This window comes from Anopheles gambiae, chromosome X, assembly GCF_943734735.2.
Source record: "Anopheles gambiae chromosome X, idAnoGambNW_F1_1, whole genome shotgun sequence".
Lineage (NCBI taxonomy): Eukaryota > Metazoa > Arthropoda > Insecta > Diptera > Culicidae > Anopheles > Anopheles gambiae.
In genome coordinates, this window is record NC_064600.1 from 1,578,294 (window position 1) to 1,589,290 (window position 10,997).

Sequence of the window (10,997 nt, forward strand, 5' to 3'; positions counted from 1 at the left end):
CTCCAACTTAAACTTTCTCCTAACGAGTCCTCAATTCGATCGTTCGGTGGGAGCGCGGAGTCGGACCTCGAGTTCGGACTCAATTCCAAAGCCGATACGATGCTGGAATCGATTACGGAAATGACTCCAGAGCCATTTCCGGAAATGACTCAGTATCGGAATCGGCTCCGTAATCGACATCGACCTGGGAATTCCAATTTGCTCTGGTAACGCATGTCAGAATCAACTCCACAAATGGAATTAGCTCCGAAATGAGAATCAGTTCTGGAATTGACTGCCTTAGAATCGCCTTATACTTATCCGGCGCTACCACCGCTTTGCGGTCTTGGCCTCCAAGAATCGCAGAATTCGGAGAAGAATCGCATTAGGGTCTCTTCAATAAAACTAACAACAGCAATACTTCTTGCTTTGACGCTCTGTATCAAATTAATTATCTTCGAGTGGCACTCGCGCTCAGATAATAGCAGTGTGTAGCCCTTTGGACTTTGGATGCTGTTCAGCAGTGAATGCATCGATTAAGAGGGGTTTTAAGTGAATTGCACTCATTGTGTTTTTGCACAAAACGAAGAAAAAAAAACCCCACAGCGAGCAGTACTCATTACATCTCGTCAATCAGCTGGTTAAATCATTATATCCCAGGCAATAGAGATTGTACTCCCTATGTATCTATTATAATAAATTCGTAACTGTTGCACATTACATTTCTTTCCGTTTTGAGTAAAGCCATAAAGGAAGCCTATCAGACAGCTTTCCGAGGTAAACGAAAAGGAAATCTTAACTGTTTAGCTGTGTTTTACCACACACCCAGCACGCAATCAAATACAGCTCATATCACCCAAGAAATAAGCAATTAAAAACGGTTAAGCCACCGCTGGAGGAGGGATAAGCGCAGGCTATCTTGCCCGCGTACACCAACACCCCAAGCTGGTCCATTTGGGGTTTCACTGTAGCAGTATCTCAACAACATCTGCTCATAACAACAACAACAACTACTACTACTACTACACCGATAAGATCGAGCAGTGTGTGTTTACGCCTCTGAGCGTGAAATGTTGGTCATGTCGTATCAGAAGCTGACTTGCTGCTTTTCTCTTCTTCGGTGGCACAACGCTCCTACCGGGCATATGAAGCCTGCGCCGTGCTGAGGGCTTACCAGACTTAGGGACTATCGTTTTATCACACCCACTGGACGGTCAAGGCACAGATAAGGGTCCGGCAGCGCAAATAGTGCTCAGTTGGCCACTTAGTTACGGGATGACCTCCATAGATCCCGTTCCACGTACTTGGTGTAAGGCTCTACCCCAATGAATACTAACTGTGAAATGTTAAGCTCTGATGTCGCATGATTGTCACCGTCCGCAAAATGTCACGACCAAGAGTTGATGGCACAAAATGTCACCAAGCGTGTGATGGTCGGCAACAACTGTTTGAGTCTCGCCTCTGATCACCACAGTAGAGCTCGTGATGCTGACTCGATTTTGTTTCAGCCGGAATTTGTCATGACTACGTCCAGTGGCATTTTGCAGAACTGATCTCAGTAAAAAAAAAAAGTCATGACATAGTGACTGACCCAGCGTTGGTCGCAAAAATGTCACGGTGCATGCATTGGATCAACACCAAGCGTTTTGAGTATCACCTCTGGCCATCACAATTGAGCGTACGTGACGCTGACATGGATTTTGTTTCAGTCAGAATATCTTTTATGACATTGACATTTTGCAGCACTGAATTACTTTGAAAGTATTGAAGTTTAAAGATTTAGAAAGCAAAGCAAAGCAAAGAAACATTTCATTATTAACTGGTGTGTTAGTGTGTTCCTCTGTTCGCTTCGAAGTATATTTTGTCATAATAATAATAAAAAAGAAATACGTTAACAATACTTGTTTTCTTCTTCTCTCCCTCTTCCTCTGATCTAGAGATAACTCACAGTAATAGTTCCAAAAAATTGGTTTACCTTTTAGTTTTGTTACTTTTTCATTTTTTTTTTCTTCTGTTATCGCTTTTTCACTATATCGTTTCGCTAAATTTTAACTCTTACCCTGTCCTACCCTTCGTACGTACTACTACCACTACTACTACTACTACCAGCGTAACAGAGACATGAACGAAACGTATGAAAGCTTCCTTTCTGTTTGTTTTATCTTTGCGTTCGCATTTGTATGATTTTGTTATGAGTTTCACGTTTTCCATTTCCCTTTTTTGGCGGCTTGGATGGGAGGGGACTCAGCCCGACCGGTTAAACCCTTAGGCTGTACTACATCTACAGTGTCTGCCTGCTCTACTGTGGAGAAGGAGAGAGGATTTGATCCTAACCGTTTCTAGCTCTGGATTTCTGTGGGCTATACGGGCAAGCGCACGCGGTGTAACACCTTCGCGAAAGATTTCTCTAAAACTACCAAACAAAAAACGAAGGCAAATTAAACGGAAAGGTTAGCGGTTTTAGTTGCGTGTCTACCTCACGGACAGGATGGGAGGGATGTACGTTTCTACTAGCTAATCTAAAGCTGGGGCGATCGCCAACGTCCCCAAAAGATTCTCTGTCGGCTCGGCCGATAATTCCACAGTAAGAAGGGGGAGGGTTAAAGGGAGAGGGCTTCAAGAAGGCACTTTATCGCACATTAATTAACGTTTGCTGTTCCAATTTTCGCGGGACCGCATGGAAGCGGAAAGGAAGTTGAAGGGCCAGGGCATGGGGATGCGGGGAAGAGGGTGGGGGGAGGGGGGGGGGGGTGGCAACTCAGTAGTTGTACATGCCGTCGATCAGGAAGTCCATCCGCCGGTAGTGGCGCGTCAGCCAGAACTCCTTCGCCCGCCGGTACGACAGCAGGAACAGGCCGAGCAGCAGCGGGATGGCAAAGATGAGCGTCACGATCGGGACGATGTACTCCCGGCGGCCGTTCGGCAGGTCGCCGCCCGGCGGCAGATACTCCTTGGAGAACTGGGCGAGCGGTTCGTCGACGCGCAGCCGGCCGCTGCTGTCCACCTGCGGGTCGTACGGTGCCGCCCCGTACCCCGGTTTCGCCGCCTGCAGCAGGTTCGGCTCGTCCTCGATCGAGTAGGTGATCTTTGGCTTCTTCGGAGGTTTGGTGGTGGTGGTGGTCGTGGTGGTACTTGTCGTTGTAGTCGTTGTGGTTGATGTGGTGGTGGTGGTGGTGGTTGTGCTGCTGCTACTGGTGCTGCTAGCCGCGACCGTTCGCTGGGTCGTTGTTGCGTTGGCACTGGTGGGCGGCCTTGATTGTGGTGGCGGCTGTACCGCTGACGTCGACGTTGCTGAGCTCGGTGCGGTTGAGGACGCGTTTGCACTGGTGATTGCAGGTAGGGTGGAACCGTGCGCGCCGGAGGAAGACGTGGACTCGTGCAGCGTCGTGCCGGTCGTTGCGTTTGCCTGAGTGTGGGCCGTGCTGTTCCCGGACGCACCGACTGTTGATGGGTGCTCCGGGGCGGCGCTCCTCACCGGGACGACCACATCGTTGCTCACGCCCTTCCGCGCCACTATCCGCTGGCCCCGGTCGGCGTGGTGCTCCTGCTGGGCGCTGACCGTCCCGTTGTCCCGCTCACCACCGTCCGCCAGCATCGCACCGATCACCTTCGCCACGGTGACGTTCACATTCGGGGCGTCGGGGTGCTGTGGTGGCGCCCCGCTTCCACTGCCCCGGGCCAGCAAGATCGCACCGAAACACACGTAGTACACGAGCGCCGTCCGCATCTTGCTGCTACTGCTGCTGGCAAATGTTTGTTGCACCTTTTTGGCAGACTGTTTCACAAACAACAACACAACGCTGGCGGAGCCCCTTTGGCCTAGCTGGATTCTGTTACCAGTCCTCTCTGTCTCTCTCTATCTCTTTTTCTCTCTTATACATACACTCACATACACACCCACGGTCTACTTCATCGTTGGCAAACACGGTCGCAATCTCGCAATCTTTATTTGTGCGGCTGTTGGTGGGGCGAATCGAGCGAATGGATGGATTAGTTTCTTTGCCTTTTCTCTACTCCCACCCCTTTCCTGTCCGCCCACCCGCTCAACTTACTTGGAAAACAAAATACGTGCAGCCCTCGAGGATGGGTGGTGTATCCACCCCCAAAACGCCCCAACTGCGAAGTTTTGCGCTGGCAGCACGAGACGGGGATTTTCGGTTTGTTGTGACACCGCTAACGTCGTCACGTCACGCGGGCAGCCAAAATCCCCCAAACAGCAAAAAGCCCGCTAAGGCTGCGCTCTGACAACTATCCGACAGGGCAGACACCGCTCGGTCGGTATGGGCGAGCAAACTTGCACCGACGGGAAATGAAAGATAGTGTTGATAGTCGTGCAATTTGACCAAACGACCATCAGATCTAATGTTCGCTTTTTTATCATGATTATCGCAACACAAGTGCCACCAGTCCACTAAACGACCACTAAACGGGTTCTAAACGACTCAAGCTCTCAACCTAAAAGGAATAGTTAGGCCCGTGGCAGTGCTCATCCGATGCGATTTTATCAGACGAGATTTATATGGGATTTGACGTATAAAGTCGGGCGTGCGATTTCGTCGTACGACGGAATCAATTTTTTTTTTGATTACGTCGGATCGTTCCATCCGATTTTATCTGTCAATGTAATTATGCAGGTTTTGTAGAAACAATATAAAATTATTTTTTTTAATGATTAAACAATTCAAATCATTCAAATTTTCGCAATATGAGACGAAATAGCGTTTGACAGAAGCGTCCGATAAAATCGCATCGGATCAACGTTGCCACCGCTCATAATCTTTATCTTGACCGTTTGGTCATAAAAAAAAGGTTTTCATTTATATCCAAACCGAATTGTTCCTGGCTAATGCTAAACTTTAACTGACTAAACCTATCAACCTGACCTTCCTGCTAGACGGCTAGTTGCTGGTTGCAGCGGTCCGTTCCCACGATCGGTCCACGTGTCGCATCCCAAGTGCCACAAATCCACTAAACGACCACTAAACGGCTTCTAAACGACTCAAGCTCTCTACCTAAACGGAATATAGAAAGACTTCGTTTAGAAAGACGGCAAACGACTCATGCATTCTAAAAATAGCAAAAAAGCTGGTGGCGCTCTCTGTTGGTGGGATACCCCAACCAGTTGAGCTTCATCGCTTGGAGGAAAGCATTCTCATTTCCTCTGCTGTTGTATGGTTTCGCATTGAAGTTATGCATCGCTAGAACTAGAACGGCGATACGATTGTTTAAATACTAAACTCCAACGGAATCCACCAGTACTGAAGCAAGTGAGATTTGAGTATTGGTCGTTGGTGTTGATGCCCACGTATCTGACCATACGACCATTCATATAGATTTTGGCTCAGAAAGTTATAAGGCTATATAGGTCATGATAAGATGACTTGTCGAAACACATTGCAAGAAAAGGATAGCAATATAATGATGAGTTGTTGTAATACGCCATCTATTGATCAAACCAATGAAGCTGTGAAGCTTTCATTTTTTTCTATGGGTATTCAATTTTCCAGTCGTTTAAGCTTAATCTGTGGCGCTTGGGTAGGTAGCCACCATTTTCCAAAAAAAATATTTTCAGCTTGAAACTGAAAATCATATCCTGTTGAAGGTTAACCGAGGCGCTACAAATGCTTGTCCCATAAAAAGCATCAACATAAAAACAAATAGTTTCATACCCCTCGACCATCAACAAAGCGAATTGGTTTTCTGGGAAGCATCCCGTATTGTAACCGGTTTATACAGCTACGAGGTATAGCACAGGTAGAGTCCGTTTCCTGAAACAAGCGTTTTGAAATGAAAGTTCAAAAATCACACATAGATTGTTGGTTACAAAATAGTTGCTAAATTTAAATTTGGTTCCACACCCCAATCTGTACCAGCTTTAATCCTCATCAACGACGCAAAGGTGAGACATGGTGGCTAAACCGGCTAAATAATGGAAATTTAACGCACAATTTACTCATGACAAGACAATCAATATCTTGGTGCATCTATAGCAGCTTATACCAACCGGCAGCACGGTTTGTAGCAGACCGCTGACAAGCTTCAAAATCGGTTTGAAACACAGTTGTGACTCAACATTCCGGCCACTAACTCGCTTTGCCAATCGACCAATACGTGCTTAACGTCCGTGCTAGAATTTCCACCATTTTTTCGCGATAAAACGTAGCTTTCGGCCATCAAACTGAACAAAAAAATCCAAATTTACGCCGAGATCAACCCGCCCGAGTGTAGCATCACGCGAGCGAGAGAAAGCAGAGGAGAGCCTTCGGAAACGATCGCAGATCAACGTACGCCCTTGGGGTAAGTTTTATGGCCATCGTAATGTAGCCCCTCTGCAGGGCGGTGGCTTCATGGCTTTGTGCAAAAAAAAATCGCAGCTGGCACACATTTGCGCAACAGTGCCAAGGAGTTGGGCGTACGGGACACTAAATTCGATTCCTTCCTCACTCTCGTGCAGTGGTACTACAGTGGGCCGTCGTCGTTCGGCATAAGGTGCTATAGCCCTTGAGCAAAAATCTCCACCAAGCGCCAACGAGCTGCGCACACAAAATGCCTCCCCACCGACGAAACAGACGAGCGACGCGGCAAGATCGCAGAGTAGTGTACTTGCTGGGGTCAGCGCGTGTACGGTCATTTAGGAACTGGCCCTACAGCGGCATAATACATCCGTTGCGTTTGGCCTATGCCGGATTCTGCTGGAGGGGGGTAGACGATAAGGTGCACTGCTTCGACTGCGGCTTAACCCTTGGCGGCTGGCTCCGGACCGATGATCCTTGGGAGAAGCACGCTCGGTCGTCGCCCAACTGCCCTTTCATAGAAAATGAACCGATCCTCGCTACCGAGCCCAGTCCATCCCAGCCGGAGCCATCAGGCGCAGGCGCACCCCAGCCCGCTGGCAATCGGTCCGAACAGACTTCAGCCATGCTGTGCAAAATATGCATGGACCGGGAGGCGAACGCGCTCCTGATACCGTGTCGCCATCTATGTAAGCAATGCACGCTGGAGTATGCGTTGTTTAGTTTTAACTTTGATTCCTTTTTTTTTTGTCTTGTTGTTTTTTTAAGTGTGCTGCAAGGAATGTGGGCTACGATTGGCCAGCTGTCCCGTGTGCCGACAGAGTGCTGTAATATTGGTTTTGGTAAATGTGTGCTGAATTATGCTTTTTTACGGTACATCTTTCATTTGCAAATCAGAGCGCAGTGTTCTACGGACCAAGGCTAAGGCACTTGTTGCGTACGATCTGAAGTAGGTGTTTCATGTTTCTACGATTTTATTTTTGATTCCTACGTATTTAGCGCTAAAGCTACGGGCAGATGGGAGGCACATGGCACAAGCACGAGTTAATCATCGTGCCAAATTGGCATGCAATTTCACGCACGACGTAGCGTAAAAAACAACATCATTCAGATTGCAATTCGATTTGAGCGACAGACAAATCTACTGCCAGTGCCATTCTTGCGACTTTTTTTTTATATTATCATTATTACTACTATATTTATGATATTATGTATTAGTATTAAAGTATTAAGTTACAACACAATCGAGCATACGCGGGAAACATACCCTGAAACCACAGATCGATTCGGTATTCATGTGATGAAGCGAAGAACCAAAACGATTTCAAAGAATTACACAAAACAACGTAAAGATTAAGGCACGCGTACCGTAACAGTGTAATGTATAACAGAATGCCATTGACAGATAATGTTAGCTTCACCGCTCTCTGACCGCCCGGATAAACTTTGCCATCCGCACAGATTCACTGTGACAAGTATTAGTACAAGTTGAGTGCCTCTACAAATTGTTTAGATTTAATACGATTGTTCTTATTGCTACCGAGATCGAGAAACACCATACACGCCATAACGTCCGTTTGCTGCTATGTGGATGCTCGGAGGCAGCGTGTAGTTCGTATCGTAGCAATAGATATTAGGGTTTGAAAATGATATTACAAACAGCAGCAATTAAACCCCTCTTTACCACTAATGTGATAGCATGTACAAACATCTAGTATGGCGCGTCAAGAACACAGGGAAAGTTACAAATTCTGGTTCGGCCCTCAGGACAGGATGTAAGTCAGTAGACAAACCAAAACATGGTTATGGTTGTGATGCTTTGCAAGCAGATATCTATGTAAGGTCGATATGAAAAGCTCGACAGTAATTAAGTGACCAAATTTCATTTGCCTACGTCCATCATCCTCTTAATGTTCCTAAAGCGCCCATGTTTCTTAAAAAAACAAAAGAACAGAACAAAATCGTGCACAAATACAAAACAAAAAACAAAAAATCGGACGTTCTTCCCTAGCAATACTTCACCGTCTGGTTAGCTTGGCGCATTATGTCTAGAAGATATTGGAAAAAGAAATGATTTTTTTTACTTTATTTTAAATCGTACTTCAACAATTTAGCATGCAATGACAGAAGCGGTCATTTTACAGTTTGCAACATTCCCGCGAAAAAGACATAATGCAAACATAAGCACAGCGAAGTCTCGCCGAGTTGAACCAGCAAGGGAAAGCTTGTGTCCGGGTTACAGATTGCGTTAAAGTGAACGTGAAGTTATGTTATTTTTGCTATATTTCATTAACAAATTAATAGGAAATATGGTTTATTGTACATCAGCACAAGAAAGGAAATGCAATATTCCAACTATTTAAACTATAAAATATGCTAACATAATGAATTTAAAACATGTTATTGTGATTCCCCACGCACCATTGTTTTTTTTTTTCTGTGGTAATCTCAAGAAAATGCATTTAATTCATTATGTTAGCATGTTTTATAGTTTCAATAGTTTAAAAAAATCCTTTCTTTTGGTGCACGATAGGCCATATTTTGATTTAAATTAAATTAAATTTAGCAAAAACATAGAATTCCACGTTCACTTTCACTCGATCTAAAACCCGGACATTAGAGAGACTTCACTGGGCTCCGTGGCTAGTTATTTTATTATTTACAGTATTATCAAAACGTCTAAGAGACAATCGAAACCCGTCCTACAAGAGAACTGTTCATGGTGGAATTACATTTTTAGTGGAGTATCTATGTTTAGCTTAATTTCAAGATCTACCGTCCTATTAACGGATCATTAAACATGTTTCTAACATATACTGTGAGCATTAAATTGTTATTTATGAAAGAAACAGAATCGAAACTTGCAATGAAACGTCTCCTTCAACAGCTTCTTTTATTTTCATTAGAAACTATCCAATGAATGGTTCTTTAAATGCTCCCCACCCTAATAGGGCAGAGCATCAGTCGTCGATTCGTTCAAACAGTCGAACCAAATCCGCCACACTGTCCGCATGGTAGTCCGGCTCGTCGAGCGAGTTGGCAGCCTGCTCCATTTGCTCCTGCGTTGTACCGCCCGACAGCACCAGCAGCTTCTGGAAACCGCACAGCGCCCCGAAACGCATGTCCTGCTCGAGCATATCGCCCACCAGCAGCGTACGGGCCGGACAGTCCAGCCCGTACTCCTGCACCACACCGGCCCGCAGCTGGTAGCCGGGCTTGCCGAGCAGGACCGCCCGCCTACCGACCGCCCGCTCCAGCATCTCCACGAACCAGCCCGGCCCAATGATCTCGCAGCCGTCCCGCACGTGGATCGTCTTGTCGGACGCACCGGCTATAAGCAGACAGTCGGCACGGCGCCGCAGATACATCTCCGCCCGCATCAGCTTCGGATAGTTGGCGTTAAAGTCAACGTCCACGATGACGGCTCGCACGGGTGCATCGTCGTGCACGGTCGCAATGATCTGCCGGAACGACTCGGGCAGCGGTTGGTGCGGACCGTCGATGAGCCGGTAGCCGGCCTCCCGCAGGCCGGACTTGAACTGTTCCGTGCCGAGACAGTAGATCAAACCGTCGAACTGGTGCGCCCGGAGATACTGGACGATGGAGCGGGCCGGATGTACGATGTCCGACTCCTGCACGTCCAGGCCCAGTGCGAGCAGCTGCTGCCGGTAGCTCGCGAACGGCCGAACGCTGTTGTTGGTGATGAACTTGACGCGCTTGCCGTGCGTCTGCAGCAGCTGAAGGGCTTTGTCAGCGCCCGGGATGGCGTCGAACACGGTCCAGAGGACACCTGGCGGAAGGAGACTGCGGTTTAGCGGATTTTTGTGCTGCTATGCTACCCACCGACACTTGACGACGACGACGACGACGCCGTACCATCGCAATCGAGCAGAACAGTGTCGAACGAGTCGATAAAGTGCCGAGCCTGCTCCTGGGAGAGCTGCAAGATGTGTCTGCTGCCCGGTGACTTGGCCATGCTCTGCTGTATCCGGGCGAACGGCTCGATCGGTACTAACGGTGGCCCGAACCAAGCGATGCTCTATTTGTAGCCAATTGATCTCTCCCCAATCAACCTTCATTGGTACGCTAATCCGTCGTGATTGAGCGAGTGCAACCACCGTGAGGTATCGAATTTCTCGTCCCCCAACCCTTCCAGTGGTTTGGGCTAGCGATGGCAGACTGTAGTCGGACTGGAGCGTATCCACGGTTTCGAACCAGCTACGGGTATGGTAAATTTAATTCCGAATCGGGCAATTTTGGAACCACCAAAACCAATGCTCGGAGTTAGAGCCGCCCGACGTCTAAATCGTTGGGATTTGGAGTCGATCCGAGTCGAAGATATCCGGAATCAGATTCATCTGGAGTTAGAGTCGTCTGGAGTCGAGGTCAGAGTCGTTCGTAGTCGGTGTCAGAATCTTCCGTCGAGGTCGCACTCGAATTTATCTGGAGTCAGAGTGGAAATGATTTTGAGGTCAGAGCCGTCCGGAATCAATCGTAGCAGTCCACAGTTGGAGATATCCGGAGTAGGAGTTATCCGGAGACGGAGTCATTCAGAGTCAAAGTCGTCCGGAGTCGGAGTTGGAGTTGGTTTCGGAGTCATCGGGAGTCAAAATCGCCCGTAGCTGGAGTCGCCCGGCAGAATGACTCCAGCCGCCTCCGAATAATGCTGTTCGAACATACCTTCCAGAATTGGTTCCATCATTTTTGAAGTCGACGTCGGATTTT

The 10,997-nt window shown here is 47.5% G+C and overlaps 2 protein-coding genes and 1 long non-coding RNA gene across 3 annotated transcripts; 1 reads left to right on the forward strand and 2 right to left on the reverse strand.

Moving 5' to 3' along the window:
* Positions 1-1,806: 1,806 nt before the first annotated feature.
* On the reverse strand, positions 1,807-4,184 carry LOC1272178 (integumentary mucin C.1). The gene is made up of 2 exons (XM_311059.5): positions 4,032-4,184; positions 1,807-3,936 (listed from the first exon to the last, which is right to left on the reverse strand). Exon 2 carries the CDS (start codon positions 3,704-3,706, stop codon positions 2,738-2,740), a length of 969 nt encoding a protein of 322 aa, XP_311059.5. The 5' UTR covers positions 3,707-3,936; positions 4,032-4,184; the 3' UTR covers positions 1,807-2,737.
* A 1,785-nt stretch (positions 4,185-5,969) lies between these two features.
* Positions 5,970-9,139, forward strand: LOC11175771 (uncharacterized). The gene is made up of 3 exons (XR_009765882.1): positions 5,970-6,276; positions 6,434-6,961; positions 7,041-9,139. It is a non-coding gene; the product is annotated as an uncharacterized LOC11175771 (long non-coding RNA).
* A 43-nt stretch (positions 9,140-9,182) lies between these two features.
* Positions 9,183-10,933, reverse strand: LOC1272177 (uncharacterized). Its single transcript, XM_311058.6, has 2 exons — positions 10,149-10,933; positions 9,183-10,062 (listed from the first exon to the last, which is right to left on the reverse strand). The coding sequence occupies exons 1-2, from the start codon at positions 10,246-10,248 to the stop codon at positions 9,233-9,235; spliced, it is 930 nt and encodes a 309-aa protein (XP_311058.6). The 5' UTR covers positions 10,249-10,933; the 3' UTR covers positions 9,183-9,232.
* Positions 10,934-10,997: the final 64 nt, after the last annotated feature.